Source organism: Centroberyx gerrardi, chromosome 24 (assembly GCF_048128805.1).
Source record: "Centroberyx gerrardi isolate f3 chromosome 24, fCenGer3.hap1.cur.20231027, whole genome shotgun sequence".
Taxonomy (NCBI): Eukaryota; Metazoa; Chordata; class Actinopteri; order Beryciformes; family Berycidae; genus Centroberyx; species Centroberyx gerrardi.
In genome coordinates this window covers 19737585-19760211 of record NC_136020.1, presented here as the reverse complement: position 1 = coordinate 19760211, position 22627 = coordinate 19737585, and the positions used below count along the sequence as shown (strand labels likewise).

At 44.8% G+C, this 22627-nt stretch overlaps 1 protein-coding gene across 1 annotated transcript in view; it reads right to left on the bottom strand.

Annotated features, from left to right (window-relative positions):
* sbf1 (SET binding factor 1) overlaps positions 1–22627 on the bottom strand; it is a 72860-nt gene continuing 50233 nt past the window's right edge. The window contains exons 22-42 of the mRNA XM_078281904.1: positions 20856–21048; positions 20643–20770; positions 19829–20004; positions 16403–16539; positions 15659–15866; positions 15342–15538; positions 13735–13872; positions 12527–12622; positions 12129–12203; positions 11278–11450; positions 10412–10588; positions 10091–10192; positions 9132–9317; positions 6473–6599; positions 6217–6347; positions 5261–5500; positions 4969–5076; positions 3997–4202; positions 2917–3004; positions 2623–2754; positions 1–2145 (exon numbers count right to left, since the gene is read on the bottom strand). Coding sequence (XP_078138030.1) covers positions 2047–2145; positions 2623–2754; positions 2917–3004; positions 3997–4202; positions 4969–5076; positions 5261–5500; positions 6217–6347; positions 6473–6599; positions 9132–9317; positions 10091–10192; positions 10412–10588; positions 11278–11450; positions 12129–12203; positions 12527–12622; positions 13735–13872; positions 15342–15538; positions 15659–15866; positions 16403–16539; positions 19829–20004; positions 20643–20770; positions 20856–21048 — 3117 coding nt within the window. The 3' untranslated portion in view covers positions 1–2046. The remainder of the gene's footprint in view (positions 2146–2622; positions 2755–2916; positions 3005–3996; positions 4203–4968; positions 5077–5260; positions 5501–6216; positions 6348–6472; positions 6600–9131; positions 9318–10090; positions 10193–10411; positions 10589–11277; positions 11451–12128; positions 12204–12526; positions 12623–13734; positions 13873–15341; positions 15539–15658; positions 15867–16402; positions 16540–19828; positions 20005–20642; positions 20771–20855; positions 21049–22627) is intronic.

The following is a 22627-nucleotide window of genomic DNA, read 5'->3' as shown; positions in this document are numbered from 1 at the left end:
TAGTATATACAAAGGAGTTATTAGACACAAAAAAAAAAAAAAAAAAATCTACAATTCAAATTTTTATGTTCAACAAGACAGCAGTATAACCATATTTTACATAGCAGGGTTTGTGTTAAAGAGAGTGGGTGTGTGTGTGTGGTTCTTGTGACAAAAGGGGAAGAAAGCGGGGGGGGGGGGGGGGGGGGGAAGGGGGCTCCAGACGACGACTAACCAATACAGTTCTGTAGCATTAAAAAAAAAAAGAAAAAAAATAGAAGTGAGTTGATTTTTGCAACCTCAAAGAATCCAGCTAAACATATTTCTTTCTCTATAATTTTCTAGCAGACTCCTCTATGTACAAGCTTTAGGACAGAATGTAACGTAACGGGCCCGGACTGAAAAACACTGAAGCCCGAGTAGAGAGAGAGAGAGAGAGAGAGAGAGAGAGAGAGTTGAAATATTAACGGCGATGCATCTCAAAACAGTTCACTGTAAAGTCTGAACGAGCCCAGTAACGTCCTACTGAATAGATTTAATATCCGAGACACTTGAAATACACGTGAACCTTTCCGCTTTGCCGTGTGTTTTGTTTCATTTTCTTGGCGCTTCGGTTCGACCGAGAAAATGTCCCGTTCCAAGTCTCTCTCCGAGGCATCCCATAATGCTCTCTGCTCCGTAGCACCCCTTCCATCCTCATCTCTCACCTTCCAGGAAATCCTTTTATATCTTCTTTTTTTGTTTTTTTTAAATCATCACATCAACAAAATATATCCCTCCTTTTCCTTCAGCAATATCCCTTAAAAAATCTGAATGTTAATAGTGGTTGTAGATGCACTGATGAGAAGCACAGAAGAAGAAGAGGTTTTAGCTTAGTGAGGGAAGTTTCGTCCACATCCTCTCTCTCTCTCTTTTTTTTTTGTAAACACTCTTTAGTGACGCTCCGCAACCCGACAGACCCGAGAATCTAATCTCCGACCGGCGCTCTCCTGGTTTGATTACTAATGGCTTTCACAGTATTTTCATCGCCGCCAACCGTTCTGTGAAGAAGGGAGATGAGGAACGTTTTCATCTCTCTCGGATACAAAATGTGAGATTTTGAAGAAGAAGAAGAAAAAAAAGTAAATTCCTTCATGAACTGTTGAAGGCCCCTCCCCCCCCCCTTCTTCTGTCTTGGGCCACAGCAACACATTAGTGGGTGTTGAACTTCCTCTAAATATACGGCAGATCGGCTACATCAGGCAGTGAGAGGCAGAGAAACGAAGGAGCCGAGATAGCAGGAAGGAAGGAAGGAAGGAAGGAAGGAAGGAAGGAAGAGGGTTTTGCTGTCGGCTCGTCCGTTCAGGGTTCAGCCTGCGTTCGTCGGGGCAGGAGCTCTTAGATCCTCTTTGCCACACCGGTTATTTAATTCATGAACAACGGCGAGCGTGGCTGGGGCGATGGGCGATGCAGCTCCTCCGTCTGTCCTTCCTGGAGTGTTTTAAAGGGTGTGTGTGTGTGTGTGTGTGTGTGTGTGTTGGGGTTTAGCAGGTGGAGGGGGTCCGGATCGATCTTCATGCTGGTCCACGCCGCAGGTCGCATTAGTTTGGTGAGAAAACCGTCCCGCAGAACGACGGCATGCTTCATTTTTTTTGCAAGCTCCCGTTTTTTTTGCATGTAGACATCCAGCGCAGATAGTGGTCAGACTGTGTGTGTGTGTGTGTGTGTGGGGTGTGTGTGTGGGGTGGGGGGAGAGGTGGGGGCTGCAGCAACGTGGTGAGACAACAGCAAGTGGTTGTTCAGGGACTTGTCTTCTTTTTCATTTTTCTTTTGCTTTTCTTATTTTTTTTTATAACAAAAACACTGAAACGTTGTGACGCAACATTATTAGTTCAACACTACCGACACTGAACAGAGCTTAACTGCGGGAAAGGCTCCTCCTCCTCCTCCTCCTCCTCCCCCCGTCCCGCTCCCATCGTCCCCCTGGGATTGGCCGGCAGGGATGTCCGTCAGGTGCCTCGGGTTCACTGCTCATTCATTTCCTGGTTGGGTTGCTCCTGTCCTCTTTAAAGAGTCCCCGCCTTCTCTCTAGGCGTCCGACAGGCAACTCTGAACACTGTCCATCCACAGCTGTGCGTTCAGGCTGTCCTGCGCACAGAAGTTGTACACTCTTTTGGTCGTCTTGAGCTGGAAGGGGAAAACGGAAAGGAGGGAAGAAATTAATCCCAGCCTTCCATACCTGCGCACGTAAATACGGCAACTTCCTTTAATGCCGTTAGAGAAGTTTAAAACCACCATGAAACAGCATCTTTACTTCCTTGATTTGACACATTTACTGTTTAAACAAAGTCTAAAACAATGGAATATCAGTTAGGGAGAGGAAGACAGTTTTATTTGATGGGAGGGGGCGGGATTGTTCAAAAATACATGACGGTTTTGTTGGTTGGAATATTTATTTACGCCTACTGGTGCAGGATGATGTCACTGTTTTAAAGATAAACTGTTTTCCAGGAAGTAAAAGTAATGGGAGTTCATTTCTTGGGGACTTTTAAGTGTCAATATTGCCCTTGTCATTTTTGGAAACGCCCGGTTCAGACGCGACCACGGGATGGAGCGTCAGCTGTCAGGCGTAAAAGTTGAAAAGTGAAACGTAGGTGAACTCACATCGAAGAAGGCTTTCTCGTCGATGTTTTTCGGCGCTCCCATGGTGGGCGTTCCTGGAATGACAGACTCCACCTCGGCCAGATCGATCACCCCTTTACAGTCCTTGTCCTGCCGGGTCTCGTAGTATCTCAGCTGGGGAGAGAGGGAGGGAGAGAGAGAGAGAGAGAGAGAGAGAGAGAGAGAAAGAGAGAGAGACGGTTACAGACAGATGGTGATGAATCAGTTTCAACACAAGGTTAAGTTTGTAGGTCTGAGAGAAAATATTTGGCTAGTAAGTGAAGCCTTTTCCTTTACCTGATGTTTGGTCTTGTCCAGCACAAACCACCGTGGTTTCCATGGTTTCAGCAACGCCCCTTTCTTGAACAGGATGCCTTCGAAACTCCTAATGGGAGACGGTCAAAGGAACAAAAGCACAGTTGACATTTTAGGCGTTGATCTAGACGCTCTGATGTTTCACAGCGGCTTCAGGCTCTCCTGCTCAGAGGAAGTCGGACAGGATGGACACACTGGCTGCTGCGGGAATCAAACCTGCGACATCTGAGTTTACGGGACGGTCCTCTCTAACCACTAGTCCATCCTGCCGCCACAAGGCAGAGCACCTAGTGAAAAATAATAAAACAAGCACCCAAACTGTCCTGGTCTTGGTCATCACATTGATCCCTTTTATTAAAGGTGCTAAAAGGTGTAAAGGTGTAATTTTTAAACATCAATTGTCAAAATAATTGTGATTCCTTGGTATAATCACTGTAAACAAATGAGACGCATGATAAGAGATGATTGGTTACTTCTATCTCACACCAGTGGCACTGTTTGTTTTCATGTCTCTCAAAATGAAGACCACATTTCCCATAAACCCCGTTGCTTCCTGTCATAAGGAGGATGTTATCACTTGTCCCTCCCCGGCATCGTTCTGTGTGTGATTTTCTCCTCCGTTTTCCTGAAGAGGATCAACGTGTTGGAAGTGATTTTTCTCCATCGGCCTTTCGCTCCTTCCACCGTCTGCTGCCAGAAACTCTCAACCTTTTAACTCTTCCTGTTTTGTGCCGTAAAACAATCACCAGATGTGGGAAAATGCAGTGTTAATGCTTGTAGAGGCTGACAATCTTCTTGGCAATAGTTTCATTTGTTTATGGTAATTATACTCAAAGTAACTGTGGTAATGATTTATTGATGTTAAAACGCTTCACACAGCACCTTTAAGTTCCTGTCTGTCTCCACTGCAATAATGTATTAAACATCACAAATAACAGCGCTCATACATACAGCAACAGTCAAACTGTTAATGAGGATGGACCGCCTGTTCTCCTTAACTAATAAACATCATTATTTAAAGCAGCGTCAGTTCCTCTGCAGAGTCACGGCGGCGGTACGGACCTGTTCTCGCTCTCGGTGCTCTGGAACTGGCTGTACAGGGTGCTGGTGCTCGGCCGGCCGGCGACGGGCGTGGAGGTGGCGCTGACCTCGCAGTCCAGCGCCAGGTTGATGGAGGATCCCACGCTGCTGTCCTGCAGGTAAACGCCCTGCGAGCGCCGCTGGTGGCTCAGGTTGGACGACATCAGCAGCGAGCTGGAGAACGACGGCTGGGGGGGGGGGGGGGGGGGGGGGGGGGGGGGGGGGGGGGGGGGGGGGGGGGGGGAGGAGGAGGGGGAGGAGGAGGGGGAGGGGGAGGAGGAGGGGGAGGAGGAGGAGGGGGAGGGGGAGGAGGAGGAGGAGGAAAACGAGAAAGAAAAATAAATCAGTATCATCTTTTACATCACTTCTTTAAAAACACACTTTTAAAGGTTTGCTACCTTTATTTTTGTGTGTTTGCTTTGCTTACATTTCTCTTTACTTTTGATGACTTCTTTTTTGTTTTTATTTACTCCTTTGAAAAGCACTTTTGTATCTGTACTTTGAAAAGTGCTATACAAACAAACATTTTTCTCATTGGTTTCACTTCTATATCATGTTATGTTTTTCTATTTCGTGAGCCGATCCCATTTTTGTAAAAATCAAATGGTGCATGCTTTTGCATACTACATTTTGGAATTAAACTCTTCAATTGCATTCTACCTTCTGGCCACAAGATGTCAGTGGAAGACTTTTCTTTTTGTTAAAAACCTCCTACAATCACATCACTGACAATAAACAAAAATTTCACAGCTTGCAAGTAAATGATTGGTTTATGAGATAGGAGCAAATACTGATTCCTGCAAACTGAACCGGTAGAGCCTCTCCACCGCACATCTCCACCCCTGCTGTGAACCTGGTCTCCACTGGGACACTTTTTTTCAGGTGGTGTGTGTTCAGCAGAGTCTGGACATCTGAATGCATTTAAAACATCCAGTAAAAGTCTGCTGGTCTCACCCTGCTCTCCAGTTTGGCCTCGGTCCGCTGCGTTGTCTTGATTTTGTCCCAGGTGTCCTTCCACTTCTCCGACACCTGACCAAGCTCCGCCTCCAGACTCTGCAGGTCCTGAGAGACACACACACACACACACACACACACACAGTTTAAGTGTAAGGAAACCCGATATGTAGCGTGGATGTAGTTTTTTGTGTGGGGGTTACAGGTGAGTTTTACACTAGAAGTTTGGAGATGCTGGTTCGCTTTCCCTTGTTAAAACAAAGCCAGCCGTGTGTTGTGGTTCCCCACCCACCTGCAGCAGCTTGGTGATGGCGTCGGGCACCACCTTGCTGCGGCTGTCGTAGCAGGGCCAGACGATGTGGCGCTGGGACTTGGGCCCGCCGGTGTCGGGCTTGTCGGGCGTCTCCTCCGCCGGACGCTCCTGCCGGCCGCGCACCAGCTCCCAGTCGTAGGACGGCCCCTCCGACAGCGTCTCCTCCGTGTAGAAGTCCCACACCTTCAGGTTGGAGATGAAGCTGTAGGGCCACAGCACCTGCGGGACGGTCACAGTACATTACATTACAGTCAGTGGGACGTTAAAGGCGTAGGGAAGTTATTTCCCCCGTATACAAAAGGTGAGTCGATCAGAAAGACCATACAGATATAAACACTGTTTCTGAGAGAATAGTGTCCTTGTGTGAATGAGGTCAAAAATATTCAAAAATCTGCCAAATGTCACATATAATTATAATAAACTTTAATTATATAGCATTTTTCAAAACAATATTACTCAATTCTTCATGGTTCCTATAGCAAGTTTTGGCCTCTTGTTGAAACAGTTGTGTTAAAACCAACTGATGGGTCTTTTTTTTTTATACTTTAAAGATTTTTATTAAATTGAAAAGGCAGCAAAACAACCAAACTAAAGAAATTTGAGACTTCAGTTGCCTGTGGCTTTAAATATTCTAGATCTTATTTAAGCTATTTGTTGTATTTTCATCATACAGTTTAAGGTGGGAAACTAACACCAGCCATCTAAATGCTGCTAGTTTTGTTGTGGCTGGTAAGTCTGTCTGTTCTACTAGCCATTTTGGTAGATGACTAGCCACAATTTGGATGTCCTATTCTACTCTATGTAAAAATCTAGTTGGCCGGTAAAATTATTTAAGGAACTCTAGACAAAATAAGTGAGTTTCCTGGCTCCTGTCCTGATAAAAGAGATTATTTGTCAGGTTTCACCATGTCTGGACGATGTGTGTGACCGCTCACCTCCTCGTCTTCAGGACAGAACATGTAGTTGTAGAAGATGGGTGTTTTCTTGTTGAGTCGGTCGATGTAATCCCACACAGACTTACACACCTGGGGGCTTTTCCTCTCCCCTTTCTCCTCGTACAGCACTCCTGCACAAGGGAGGGGGGGGGGGGGGAAGTAAAACAGGCTTTGTTACAGTCCAAACTTAGACTGTAAGAAGAGTTATTCCAAAATGAGATTTGAAAAATGGCGAAAGTTTGAAAAACAAGCTTACCCAGCTCTATGCGTTCGTAGTCTGAGTCGAGCAGGAAGGTCCTGAAGCGGTTGGAGACGTAGTGATAGGCCAGGAACTTCAGGTAGTACTGACTGAACTCGAACTCCATGGGGAACTGCAGGTGGATCTGAGGAGGGAAGGAGACCAGTACAGCTTCACATGGATGTTCTGTCAGGTAGCGATCACTCCCACAGTCTGTTTGCTTCAGTCTGAACCAGAGTGGAAACAGTTTGTTGTATTTTTGTATTTGGCTCGTTTAGATTTGTTTTGGTCCACGCTGCTCAATTACGAGCGAGCCAAGACTTATAAACAAAAGTCACATGACTCACAAGTCCGAGACAGAGATTTAGTAACCTGTCATTAGTAACCTTGCAGTCAAAACAAATCTGATTCCAGCTTCTGTCCCTAAGCATGATGGACTTGACCGCACTCTTCTTCTCTGGTGTTCATACCAGTTAAGAACACATGAAGAAATAACTGAAGAGGAGTCCAGACTGGTTTGACCTCGGTTCATTTTGCTCTGCTCGGCTTTCTGAGACGTCAACGACTGTCTCCTTATTACCCATAAAACCTTGCTCTTCTCTTGTTAGAGCACTGAGACTCACATTTTCAGGCGTCTCGGGTTATTTGGTGCCACCTGAGTTCAAATGCCAAACGAACCAAACTAAAGGAGTAAACGCTGCAGAGTTTGAATAAACCTGAATAAGGCCTTCAGTCACTTTATTAATCCCCGGTCTGAAGCTGGAGCGTTGGGGAATCAAACCCGCGGTGTTCCCATCGCAGGACGGGATACAGAAGGAAATATTGCTCTTATGTCAGGGCAAGACGCCGCGATTCTACGGTGATCAAAACCAGACTTATTGTGTTCTTACAGTTCCACTTTGTTTTTGTCACACAAGCGTTATTTAAGGACTTTTACAGCGAGGCCGACAATAAGGAACAGTCCGAAATAGAGGGAGGATACAACTGGAAGCCGGCCACGAGTTAATAATAGCCGTGATGCCGGGGACACCGGAGTATTTAGGGCCGCCGCAGACAGCCGGCTCGTAAATCTTTATGGCCGCTGAAACCGAGTGGCAGAGACGCTTCCTGCCATGTGATAAGGCGGCAGAAACCACGTCACTGTCCAGCAAAACAGGAAGCACTGTCAGACTCACAGGTAAACACACACACACACACACACACACACACACACGAAGCATTATAAACACACAGATGGACACTCGCATACTGGGAACAAGCAGCCGGAAACAGAGAGAGAGCTTCTAGTCAAACAATGTAAATGTTCCTTCAGTTTCCTCAATGAAGACATGTCAAGTTCACTGTCATACTCACTACATTTACACCTGGTATTAATATGCAATCTGGATAATGAACAATCCGATCACACTTTTTGCATTTACAGCTGGTATTTATATGAGTTTTCGCTGTTTTTTTCTGTATGCTGTGAATGAATTTGAGCAGATCTTGTTTTTCACTCTACTCAAACTACACAGCAGGTGAGCAGGTGGAGAGGAGGCACCGTCAACAAAAACAATCACAACAAATCATTAGATGTGATCATGTTCAGCCTGGATTTACTTTTCATTTGAGGGGGAAAGGCTCGTCTTTCACAAACAGAAACTGGGAGCGGACGGCGAAGCGATGGAAGTTAAACGGTTAACGAAAGCGGCGTGCTCAGTTCCCAGAAACGAATTCAAAGTCGGGGCTCGGCCGAAAACGTCACGACTCGGGAGGGAAAAACACCAGCTGCACTCTCACTGTAATCTTTAACAATTCATGTGACACGCTGCACGCATGAATTGTTAAAGATTAGTCAGTGAGAGAAACTTCACAGTGAGTCAGGATGTTTTGTGGCTCGCCGCCAGGACTTTCCCACAAATGCGAATTTGCATTTACACCTGGCTGAGGTCCAATCACATTACGATCACAATGCCTGCTGCGTGCGTTTACACCTTGCTTTAACTTTCTTTTGTCTAATTAACATACCCAGATACAGATCGCATTTTAACACCAGGTGTCATGTTAAGTCCGGTTTCGTTTTGTCCTGCACCTGGTGTGTTTATCCTGTAGTGTGTAACGGTCTTGTAAAGTAACCAGGTCAAAATATTTGACGAATAAAAGCGATTCGGGTTCAGATATGTTCGTCACAATATTTGCCCTTACAGATTAAATAACACATTATTTTCATAGCGACATATTCAGATTTTTGGGGACATCTTCGCCCATTACAAGAGAAATACTGCAACCATTGTCATACATATTTATTATCATTGTACATTAAAAGGTTTAATTTACTTGTTTTTTTGTTAATTTATTAGTTTTTTTGTTAATTTACTTGTTTTTTGGTTTAATTTACTTGTTTTTTGGTTTAATTTACTTGTTTTTTTGTTAATTTACTTGTTTTTTTGTTAATTTACTTGTTTTTTGGTTTAATTTACTTGTTTTTTTGTTGTTGTTGTCTCCATTATATACACCACATAATTGTATTTTCTTGATGAGGTACTTTCTCTGGCACATGCCCTTTTTTTCTTGGTTTTATATTATCTTTTTTGTTTTTTACGGTGTGAATAAATAAAACCTAAAACCATCTTGGTCGTAAAAACCCTGGAGTTTCCACAGCACACACACACACACACACACACACACACACACACACCTGGTGCACGCAGTCGAGGAACTGCAGGAAGACGGGGGTGAAGCCGCTGCTCTGGCTGGCGAGCGTCTGCGCCCCCCGGTGGCTGAAGCGGTGGCCGAACGACAGCCACTCCTTCTCCACCAGCAGCCGGAAGCCGTCGAACGTCCGGTAGTACGGATCCGACAGCAGCTGCACCAGGGACACGATCTGAGGGGGCAGACGGGGGGTCGGACCAATCACATTAGGGTGGGGGGTGCAGAAGCTTCACTGAATGTAGTGACAGTGACTTTTGACATTTTCACTTTTAACAGTTCAGACCAGGCAAAAAACAGAAGAGATCTTTGGTGATTGTTTGCATTTTTACTGAATTTGACAAGGCGCCCAGTGGGAGGCGCTACAGAATTCCCAAGAAGACGGCTTTCATCCCAAATGCCAAAACCTGATTGAACTCCTAACCTGAATTTCTACCAATTCTCCACCAGAAATCGCACTTTTGCATCGTCTTCCACGTGTGAAATATTATGTTCTGGTACGTTGTCTTCGTGTCTTGTGTTATGTTTTGGGGTTTTTTTCTTGTCTGTTTTTAATTCCACCGCAGTGAAGCCAAAGGCGAATTTTCCAAATTTTCCAAGTGTGGACAATAAAGTTTCTTCTCTGTTATTATACAGTCACACAGTTGCACAGGCTGTGGATTTTAATATATGCGGTTTGTGTTTGTGTGTTGAGAGACTGCAGGATCTTCGCCACGTTCCAGATTCTCCTCCATTTTGACTCGGTTTGACCTCGGAGCTTCTGCTGCTGCGATTTCTTACTCGGCAAAACAACCACATGAGCTCCACACCTTCTGACGGGGCGGCAGACGTTACTTAACACAGACTATAAATGGCGTATGGCTCATTTTTCCCAATTTACTGAAAGGCAGAAAGACAAAGTGAACAAGTAAATTTTGCAGACTTTCGGTTTGTGGCTGTCAGTCGCACCTGTGTGGTGACGTCCCAGCCGTCCTCCAGGCTGACCATGACCGACGAGCCGGCGTCCAGGAGCTCCACCACCAGGACCGACACCTGCAGGACCCTGCGCAACTGGACACACACACACACACACACACACACACAGAGAGTCAGGACAAACAAACACCTAAGGTCACAAAACGAGCAAGGACTGCTATTCCAGAAATACATAAACATCCTTTGGCGTCTGAAAAACATACCAGTGTAAGCCAAATCACACAAATACACTCAGACTTTGAGTACTACTCTCTCTCTCTCTCTCACACACACACACACACACACAGCACTAACCAGAGTCATCCACTCGGAGTCCTCCAGGCAGCGGTGGAAGCTCATGTTGGGGTCGGGGTTGGGCGAGCTCGGCACGCAGGCCTTCATCAGCTTCTTGAAGCTGTTCTTCACCTGCCGCACGTCACACACCTCGATGGGAACCACCTCCCACTGCTGGAACGAGTCCTGCTTCCCCCCCTGAGCACCGAGGACAGGAAGACCGCGCCGGTTACCGCCGATACACCGGACCCAACGCCTCAGTTCACACAGAGAGGATACATTCGCTTCCCACTGCATTTTCTACCTTAATTACTAGTATTGTTTTCTGCTTTTTCTTATTTTTCTATTGCTTTATTTCTTCTTTTTTTTTATTTCTATAGCCCTTAATATGAGTTACAGTCTCAAAGGGCTTCACAACGCCCATATTATGAAACAATAAATGAAAACGACACCCCCCCAAACTTAAAGAGAACAAGGAAAAACTGCCATGAAAACCACATTAGGAAAAAAAATTCATTAATTTCTAGCCATTTTAATTTAATTCATTCTTTTTGCTGAGTTTACTATTTACTTTCGTAGCTGTGAAGCACCTTGTAACTTTTGAGCCATACATATATCTTCTTTGTTTTGCTTATTGTTGTTTCTATTGTATACATCATATAATTTTATTTTGTCTGTGAGGTATTCTTTAAGTTCACTTGGGTTTCAAACCTCTCCGGCACATGCCTTTTTTTTCTTTATTGTTCTTTTTTTTTATGGTGCGAGTAAATAAAACCTAAAACCTAAATCAAGTTTATGCTTTTATTTCCAGGCTTGCTGTGTTTTGGCTTTCATATCTAGTTACACTGACTGTTTAAACTTGTTTTAACCCTAAAAACTTGAGTCACCTTGAGCTGGGCCTTGTCTCCGATGATGTAGAGGTAAGCCTTCTGCTGCCGGAGGAACAGGACGTCGCTCGGCCCGCCGTTCGGCTGCGGAGACTCTTTCCCCGCCAGCCGGTTCCCCACGTCTGGGTTGTAGGCACTTAGACGCCCGCTGCCCCGGATACTGCCCCATTTACCTGGTTACACACACACACACACACACACACACACACACACACACACACACACACAGGTGTCCACACACGCATGCACAAGCCCACACACATACACAGAGGGATACATGCACACAAACACACAGACAAACACAAACTAGAGTCGTCAGTGCCAATCCTTACATGAAATTCATATCATGTTCAATCATCAAGCCGCATGTGAGGTCCTGGTCTTGGTAAACACACATCAGCGTGTGAATCTGCAGTGTAACAACTACTGAACCTAAGAGCCATGCTGGTAAACAAGGCAGAAATGATTAAATGCTACCAATCTGAGTTTGAGCTAGATCTAGCTTGAGAGCTTCATTATGAAAAAAACAGAGTGCCTCCTCTAAAGATTTCGTCATTTGTCACATTCAACAGACAGAAGTAATCAAACAGGCGATGACAGACACATATCAGACAGGACAGCGGACGGCAGAGCCACTAGACCGGCATGCAGGAAGGAGCAGCTCTCCGACAGGAAAAAGAAGCGATAAAAACAGTCGAACAGACGATTAGTCCGGAGCGGCAGCAGACTACAACATCACAGGAGGGACGCACGACGCCACACAGACCGGCGTGACTGTTAAGAGATCTGATTGGTTAGATAGGAGTGGGTGGGGGGAGGGGGGAAGGGGGAGGGGGCGTGGCCTACTGTACCTCTAGGAGGGTTCCTGGCCTTGACTGACACTTTGGGCTGAGAGAGGGAGATGACCCTCGCCCTTTGACCCAGAGCTGAGGTCAAACGACACAGAGACGCCCGTTAACCAACAGCACCACAGATGGGAGGTGGGTTTCACACAACCACTACACACACACACACACTCACACACACTCACACACACACACACACACACACTAACCCCAAAGATGAGCTACAAAGGATAGGTTTTAGGATCAACAGATTTAAACCTCATCTCTGGGCATCTTTGGGCTGAAACAGAACTCACTGACACTTGGTCCAGTGCAAATTACAGTAAGTAAGAGACATTTTGTGTTGGAAACTGGACTGCAGCGGACTAGCTGATGCCAAGAATCCGGCAGCGGCGGAGTCTCACCTCCTCGGCTGAAGGTTCCCGGCATGTCCTCCTTGGCGCCCATCACCTGCTTCATCAGAGCGCCGATCTTGGGCTGCCTCAGCTTGTCGGTGGAGTCTGTGGAGGCGGAGAGATGAAACGACGTCAGGCGGGACACAACGGAGGGGGAACCAGACGATACCGTACCATCCTGAAGGAAACTCACTCGGTAACAGCCAGCAGACAAGACATACTGCTCTGAGACTCTGTTATTAATAGCTGTAGAGTAGTGTCACACTGACAACACTGAAATATTTCATTTCATTTAAAACGCCTGCTGGAGCTGGAAACAGTCAAGATGTTGAAAGATGAGCAGGGAAATAATGTTGTTCCCCAAATCATCAAGACAAACAATTATCTAGCAAAATAATGAGTGAAAAAAACCCATAACTTAACATTCCAAAATGCTATACATCCAATTTGGACAAATACTGCTGCCTGAACTTCACCAGTCAACACTCAAAAACACAGATGGATTATATCCTCAAAAGCATAATTAATTTCTAGGTCCTAAGCCAATAATTTCAACAATAACCCATAATGTGTTTTACCTCTGTGCCATCAGATATTTAGTAGTAATTAAGTATTAACAGTGTCAAATTTTTCAAACGGTGGATATCTCATTTTGGAATGAAACTTGTTATGTTTTATGAAGAGTTTCATTCAAAAATGAGATATAAACTACTTTAAAAAAAGTTAAACCTACTCTTACAAAATGATTAATAGCTCAAGATTCAAAGTACAGCAGTTTTTTAAAGGATAGTAGGTAAACTAAGTCATTGGTTGATAAAACGATTATGCAGGCTGCATACACTACATTGACTAATTATTAAGATAATGATTTTTTCCAACCTAAATGGATATATAATGGTTTGGAATAGGACTCTTCATACAGTGTATTCCCTGGTCTGTGTTAGTAGACAGAGGACTGCTGCTGACTGGTCTGCTGACAAACTAGAGAAGATCTGTCGAGAGCTTTTACTAAACTGACTGTTTCCCCTGAGTAGATAAAAATAGATAAAACTGTAATTTGGTCAAACTCTCCCTGTCCTCCAGGTTCCTGTCTGACAGACTCGTCAAAACTGCCACGAGTTAAAAACACTCCCAGATATCAGCCACAGTCTTTTCTGATAATAATAACACACACATGCCGAGGCCAGTGTGTTGTGTGTGTGTGTCCATCCACCCACCAGAGGTGTTCATGTGTGTGGAGGTGAAGCCGCTCAGTGTGTTCCTGCCGCTGCTCTCGCTGTAGGAAGGCATGGAGCTGATGATGGCCTGCAGGTACTTCTCCTGCTCCAGACTGGTGGAGTCGGCCTGGGATGGCACTGCAAACAAAACATGAAACTATTAACCAGGTATTGGTTCAGGTACCTTGAGAAAACCATACACTATAAAAAAAACAAAACACTCTGCCTCTACAATCTCGGCATAATGAGTGACTTTTCTACCGCTCCCCACAGCTCTCATCTCTTAATAAATCTTTTCCTAGCATTACTATATCACACATGATCATTCTAGGGTCACTGGAACAGTGTGTTACATCTGTGCTATGACCTCTGACCCTTGCACTCCTTACTACTGGTCACTTATCTGGTCACTAAACTTATCTCTTCACTTTAGCCTTTAACTAGCTATGACTTTCCCGATACAGGCCTTAAACTCTTTTTTTTTTTTTTTTCTCACTTTGCTTCGCACTTATGCACTGCTGCACTTCTTTTAAAATTTGTATTTTACTTGATTTTATGCATCCTATGTACTCTATTTTTTAACTTATTTTACAGTGGATTTTATTTTCCATCTTATGTTATGCATTCCTCATATTTTTACTATTGTTATTCAGTGGGTTTTATTTTCCATCTTATGTTATGCTCATTCTATGTCTATTTTCATGTGAAGATGCATTTTATGTATTCTATTCTCCTCTTTATCTTATTCTCACTATCATTATCAAGTTTTATGTGAAGCACTCGGTGCATGTCATTTCTCTGTTGTAAAGCACTTTGAGCTGCATTTTTTGTATGAAAGGTGCTATACAAATAAAGTTTATTATTATTATAACTTAAAAATATTGGTGATCCAGGAATTGAAGCTGATTGACCTGGGCTTTAGCCTTGAGGTTGGAGAGGCAGGCTTGTGACCGTAACACCGACTGTAACGTCGAATCCCAGATTAGAATGGGAAAATTTGCTTGTTCTTTCCCTTCCGGAAGACTGTGGTGGAAATGACTAGGGGGGTTTTATGAGTGTGAAGCAGAGCGTTTCTGAGAAAGAGCAAATGAGCAACTTTCCCTGGTTACATAAAGGTTAAAGACCCCATGAAGTGGCATCTTTACTTCCTTGATTTGGTGTATTTGCTGTTGAAACAGGATGTTGGGGGCGGGACATAGCACAGGGAGGGATCATTCAAAAGTCTCAACCAATGGAATATCAGTTAGGGAGAGAAAGGCAGTTTTATTTGACGGGAGGGGCGGAGAGGCGGTTTGTTCATCTGATGGTTCTATTGGTTGGAATTTATATTTACGCCTACTAGTGCAGCATGAGGTCACCATTAAATATACTTTGTTTTCCATTAAGTAAAAGTAATGGGGACTTTAAATACAAAAAAATGGTTGCACTAATTGTAAATCACTTTGGATAGGAGCTAGATGCCTGAAATGGATGTAAAATCTGTTGTACAAGTGTTTGTAAAGTAGCTCTGATTTTGAAATCCATTAATGCTCAGCATGCAGATCAAAGTGTCTTTAAATATGTATTATTATTAATCAATAGATGAGTACTAATTATCTTTTTTGTACCTGCAGAGGGGGCGTTGGGGGACTTGAAGAAGCCCACCACCCCCTTAGCGTGGAGGCCTGCGGAGCGCAGCAGGACCGCCTTGGTTCGGGAATTCCTCCAGCAAACCACAGGGAAGCGGTTCTGCCGGTAGCAGCGGCAGATTCGCTGGATGGTCGAGTCTGGGATGCTCTGCGGCACGATCAGCAGGCCGGGGTAGCTGTGACACACACACACACACACACACACTGTGAGCACTGAACAAATCCCATCTGGAGCGGTGTAGACAAAAACCCAAAGTCTCACCACTCGTCTGTCTGGGAGTCGATGAGCCACTCACCTCCTGCAGACGGTGTACATGCGGTTGACGGTCGAAATGCGGAACGGCTCGTTCTTGGAGCGGGTCAGGCTGTTACTGAGCGTGCCCAGACCCAGGCGCTGGTAGTCGCGGCAACAGGCGCGCTCCACCACGTTGCTCATGGTCTGTCTGTCCGAGGAGCGAATGGTGGAGGAGAGGGTGAGCGAGCTCTGGTCCAGCTCCTCCGACACTGCGGGGCGAGGAGGAGACACACGGCAGATCAATAGATGGTGACAAGGTTTCTGCTGTGGAGCTGATGTAGAAGTCCAGGATTTTAACATGATTTTCCAAAATGTTCTTCCTTCCTGGTTTGTTAATGTTTTTTCTAAACAGGTGAACAGTCTGGTTTCCACTACAGCTGGACTGAAAACTACCAGCAAATGCAATGAAGGTGTTAAACAAGTTGTAAAATACTTTCTGCTATATTCCTGTAAATATTTGTACATTTCACACACATTCAGAGAATTTATCAAATTTCCCAGTCTGGAATACACCTCTCTACATTCCAGGATCTTCCAGGAATTGGGATGCAAGTTTCATCAAGCTAAATGTAAGACTTGTGAAGTATAAGACCAATTTTGCAACTGAATAAAGGTGAAAACAAGGCGTCAGTAAACACGTCGCCCCCCACAAATAACGCAGACCCCTCTGGACCAATCAGCATCAAATACGTCACGTCATACATACGTCAGTTTAAATGAAACGAGCTCATTTCCCTCCTGATACCTGAGATCTCGTCCTCGTCCAGCTCCGACTGCAGGCTGCTCCTGTTCTCCCAGGTGGGCGGAGAGTACTTCTTCCTGGTCACATGCTGCCGGCTGATGGTCCGCTTGGCGCTCTTCACCAGGTTTTTGGAAAGCGTTCTGAAGGAAGAAGAAGAGGAGGAGGAGGAGGAGGAGGAGGAGGAGGAAGAGGGGGAGAGCGGGGGAAAGACAGAGGAAGGGTGAAAAAGCGTTACATTTTTAAACACGTCCCTGTGCTGATTGAACAGCACGCCCCATTCAAAGTCAACGAGTGAGGAATAAACTGCTTGACATCCGCTTCCTTTATGAAACGCAAATGTGCAGCTTCCAACTTTAGCAGAGGAATGAGCCGGTTTGTCTCAGTGTTCGTCTGACAGCCATGAATTCATTGGCATGCTGCTGGGTTAGCGTGCCATGGGGGGGCAAGGTCCAGATTAATATCTCTGAATGGAGGTTTTTTAGCAGAGTCACACACACACACACACACACACAGACACACACACACACGCACAGTGCAGATGGAAACAGCAGGGCCGATACAAGAGTTGTCACATTTTCCGCTGTTGAATTATTCAAAGGCTTCTCTCATGCTCCTTTCATTCCTCAGAAAAGAACGAGGGAGAGAGGGAGGGAGGGTGTGTGTGTGTGTGTGTGTGTGTGTGTGTGTGTGTGTGTGTGTGTGTGTGTGTGTGGTGGAATGGGGGTGTGAGGGACTGAGGGCTGGTTGCTAAGACTTAGGGAAGAATAAAGAGGAGACCACATAAGAGACAGACAAGAAACTATGGTTTAATGGGAATTAACCAAAAACGAAGTTCATGTCACTACAATCATTCTACGGGTCAGTTTGGTTCAAATTATAGTTAATAAACAAAGGGAATGAGCAGAGGAGGATTCGAAAATATATATTCTAAATGCATCAAGTTGCTCCGACGGATATTCCCACTTCACGTGAACGCAGCAAAAGCTAGAGCCACATTCACAAAGTGAGTGGTAGTCGTAGTAGAGAAAGAAACACTAGAAGACCATTGAAAATCGAGTAAATAATCCGGTTTCAGCGGTCACAAGACAGCCAATACCGTTTGTGAACACTGTGGTGCAGAGTGGATGGTGCAACGCTGAGCTGACGGTTCCTCAGACTCAAAGCTCTTTGGGAACAAGCTAGAAGGTGCAGCCAGCTGAATTAAAAGGGTTTCTTTCTGAGGTTTCTCGCTCTTAGCACAGTTGAAAGCACGTTATCACACTCACACTCGAGGCCTAACGCACTGTGGCGTGACAAAGGCAACAAAACAGGCGTGCACACAAATCAAATAACATGCAACAAAGAACATACATGGCCCAAATCAACTGCTTAGAGTGTTGTGACTTCAGTTCATTTTCTTTGGTCCAAACTAGCAGAAAACTTTGTTGCATTTTTTGTATTTGGTTTGTTTAGGTTCACACTGTCCAATTACAAGCGAAGCAGGACTTGTAAACAAAAGTCACATGGACTCAAGTAGCTTGTTTGTTATTATTGTTTACGAGTTTGAGTAACCTGTCATTAATAACCTCGGGTCAAAACACATCTGACTCCAGTTCCTGTAACTGCAGCTAAGCATGATGGAACTTGTCTGCACTCTTTGCTGTAATTTCCCATCTCTGGTGTTCAAACCAATTAAGAACACATGAAGAAATAGCTGTATATGAGTATTACTGTGGTTTGCCCTCAGTTCTTTCTCTTATGCTGGACCATGAGGAACTGCTGGCTATCAGATGTCAATGTCTGTCTTATACACATAAAACATTGCATTCTAGGGCCGTTCCTGTAGTTGATAACTTTCTCACTCCTGACAAATCGCACTGCAATTCTTGGTGCGGATATTTGGTGCCACACAAGTTCAAATGGCATTGTTCTCACCTGGCCAAGCGAACTGAACTAAAGGAGTCGACGCTCCGGAGTTAAGCCGAGGGGAGAGGTGAGGAGTGTGCGAGCCGCCCAAACAGCTTGTGCAGCTCGTAGCTACTAGTGGAAAGTATGGTATCTTGCACGCTCTCAATTCATAATCGCTAGCGGGCTCACAGACGTAACTAGCTGGTAATAAGATAACATTACAGCCTTGCCAGCCAGCTAGCTAGCGTATGTCTATGGCAGAAAAAACATGCGATGAATCCACAGCCACAGAAACCCTCTCTAAGATTAAAACGTAATCGCGGTATAGTTTGGTTGTACCGTTAGATTACACTTGGAGACAGTACAGTGACTCTTGGTGTGAGCGTGCCCTTAGCGATACAAACTAGGTTACACAATACAGCTGCACATGAACTTTTCCCCCTGTTGAAAGACAGACAGTTGAAATATGGGGTTGAAATTTCTGAGCGTAAATGAGTGACTTTGGTAAGTAGGGCAGAGATGGGAGGAGAGGCTAGGGGCAAGCTGTATATCCAGCCGATATTACAGTTGTGAAGTGTCATGTGTGTCACCTGAGTTACTGTAACTTGTCATGAACGTTCTGTGCTTCACCCACAGGATGTGAGAGGGGTCAAAGGTCGTGATTTCACAGCTCGTCGGTTCCTTGTTAGCAATGGTGTTTGTGCTGTTGATGGATGATCGCTCCGAGCAAAACTGGAACGGAGCTTTACGGTTCAATACAATGGGGCTGTGTGTGTGAGTGTGTGTGTGTGTGTGTGTGTGTGTGTGTGTGTGGGTGTGTCTGACTGCATAAAAGATGCTGAATACTGACAGACAGGTTTTTGTTCTGTTTCTTGTGTCACAAGATTAATGTTAAAGTCACATAAAAGAAAGCACACTTAACTTTCTTTGTTGAATCTTTTCTGAGGCGCGTGAAGGCGAAGTCATTAAAACTGTCATTGTTACAGTCAGATGACTTGCATTAGAAACAATATTTTTCCCACCAAAATGGAGTTAAAAATAGGAGCGGGTTTCAAGAAAGAGTCAAGAAAGAGAAATCAGTTTTGATCTCTCCTCTTCTTACAGTAATTTCAGACAGAGCCAAAACTGAGAAGTGACGATTAAGGAAGGACAAGTAATGTAAAATAAGACTTTGGTTTCCAGCAAGATTTGGACTGTTATGGAGAAAGGTTGAGCGGTGGAATGATAACACATCCTGAGAAACAGGTTATTAAACTACTACACACATTGGGGATTTTCTTTCTCTTTCTGTGTTTTGTAAATGTATTTTATCACTTTGCTTCTAATGTGTCGGCACTCTGTAAACTAAAAATGGCACAAAAACTAAAGTCAGGTAGATTAGAAGAGGTTTCACGCACATCTAAAAATGTCAACGTCTGTGTAATAAATTATACTTTTCTGGGAGCATAAAAACAGTGAGCGGACGTTCCTTTTTTGATCCAAAAACTTAAGTCGGCACCCTTACATCCCGATGTTTCTGAATAAATATTAAGAGTTCCTTACTTGAGCGACTGGTTCTTGTCCTTGGCCTTGTGCTCCACCACCATCTTGCCGCTCTGGCCCACGGTGAAGGCGAAGGTTCCCTGGACGTGCTGAGGGTAGCGCAGCTTGTGCATGTGCTTCCTGAAAACCTCGGCCAGGTCCGACGCCACCTCCTCGTCGAACGCAATCTTCATCAGCTACAGACAGACAGACAGGGAGGCAAGGACATCAGCAGGGATCGCCCGATTTAAAAACCAAAATAAAGAAACAAAAAACTGGGAAAAATAGACCATTTCTGATTGAACATAGCCAACTGAAGTCCTGAAACTACTAATGAGCAAGGGAAAAAGGACACTGGGAAATTACATGTTTAGAGACAATATGTCCAATATGTGATGTGATATGTGCATATTGTATTAAACCTGTCCTGTGTTAATCTAGTGGACATGCATCTTTCTCTTCTTTGTGTTTTGTCAATATCTTTTTATCCTTTTACACTTCGCTTGGATGTTTCAGCACTCTGCGAATTAAACCTGCGTTACATGATGAAAAGTTCAGACCTGTAATGAGTGGGTGTAGAAAAAAAAGGGCTCAGATGAACAGAATTTGGGATCAGGTACCAAATGCTGGTAAATTTCAGCCAGTAAAATAGTCAAAACGGCTGTTGAATTTTGGGATATACAAGCCGCTGTGGAATGTGAACTGAAAAGTTAGTTTCCCGAGTTGGTCAAGAAGAAATCAAACACCAAGAGAGTGGAGAAAGAAGATATCTGACAGAAGAAGCAGTGGGAGGATCTGGATGTTTGGGAGAGAAAGGAGGAGAACTGAGGAGAACCTGGAAGGTGCAGGATCGTAGCTGCAGGCCCTCCTGGACGAACTGGTCCATGGGTAAAGTGACTGAGATCCTCTTCTCCTTGGTCAGGGAGGCGATGGGGAACGAGCGAGTCACCACCTGCTCACCCACTGCAAGAGCAAGAGACAGTTAGTGAGTAAGTGTGAGGGTGAGTGTGTGTGTGTGTGTGTGTGTGAGTGTGTCATCCTCTCTCACCCAGCGGGTCGGTGGGCGTGCCCTTGAAGATGAGGCGGTAGTTGGTGAGGAAGATGGCTCCCTCGGCGGGGAGCAGAGGCGGGCCGCCCATCGCCCCCGTGGCTTCCTCCCGGCCGTCGGAGATCAGGTGAACCCGCATGCCGTCCATCACCAGCTCCTCTCCGGGGAGCAGGGTCGGCCTCAGCAGCTTGGGCTGGAGGGGGGGAGGGAGGGGGGGAGGGAGGGAGGGAGAGAGAGAGAGAGAGAGAGAGAGAGAGAGAGAGAGAGAGAGAGAGAGAGAGAGAGAAGATTAATGGAGTTGGGGAGGGAAAGCAGGAGCGATTGGGACAGCTGGGCAGGAGAGGAGGAGACAGACTTTAAGGAGGACTGTTAGTCAGGGTTCCCACTGTTCCCTGATGTAAAATTTTACTACTTTTCCATGTTGGGGGGCTTCCATGACCTGGAAAATATTATCCCTTCCTCGTTTGTTTTTGTTGTTTTTCAGCTCCAAAAAGTCAGGGTTCCTACACAATTTCAACTTCAAGATTCCATACTTCTTTCCAGACCTTAATTTCTTTTGATTTGATTTCAAGATTTTGGTTAGTTAGCATGATTCACACCAATACTCATCTTGCCGAGGTGAAGGTTATTCTTCACGGTGACAAACACCAACATCAATACTTTTCCAAACTTTTTTGTTTAATGTTTAAACTTATCAAGACCTGGCGGTTACCAAATTTATTTTCCATACATTCCCAGACTTTCCAGACCTTTGTAGGAACCGTCAAAAGTTCTAAAGGGGTAAAACAGTCTGGTTTTCATTATAGTTGGGCTGAATGTGGAGAACCCTTCCTGTAAAGTAGCCCGTTTGTAAAATTCCCTGATATTCCCTGACTTCCCCAGAGAATCCATTAAATACCCTGACTCTCCCTGTCTGGATCACACATCCTCTAACCTGCATGATATTCCAGTGGGAACCCTGGTTAGTGATTTGTGTCCAGCAGAGAAGTAGAGCTGCACGATTATGGCTAAAATGATGCCGATAATGTTGCCAGATACTGTGATCACAATATTAATCACCATTATTCATCGCAATTTGAGGAACAAATTATGCTGCTGCACTTCTGGCATCTTCACTATCTTCACTATTTTCAACTACAGCTGCTGATCCAAACAAAATGCCAATTATATGATTACCCATGGTTAATTGTACAGCTCTACAGGACAGCTAGTGACACTGTAAGACCAAACAAGCAACAATCCTCCAAACTTTAACAAACACATCAATCATCAGGAATTCATGCCTTCACAACCATGCTGAAGGTCCGGACTGGATGACCTGCACTGTCCAATCAGGAATTACAGAGACTTATATTGAAAATGTTTCAAAGACGTTTTCTGTTATTGTTGCGTAACACACTATAAACACACTTGTTTTGGTGCTTTCGTCATTTGGGCTAGATCGGTGGGATCTTGGCAGAGATGATCGTGCAAACAGGAAGATAAATACGCAGAAAGGAAAATATAATAATATTCAGTTGGGTGTGTTTATGTAGTGGGATGTAAAACATTTTATATTCCTCAAAAAATAAGGACTTTTGAGCTGCATTTGGTTCCATTCCCTGAGGAACGCTTGTTTACAGCAATCTCTACGTAAACAGAGGCATCCATGGGTCGGCTGGTGAGCTTTTCTAAATATGAACAATATGAAAGCAGCAGAAACAGCAGTGTTTCCTTTACAGTCGTCTAGCTGCTGTGGGCCTAAGCCAGAAAACTTCCCCCACATCTACAAA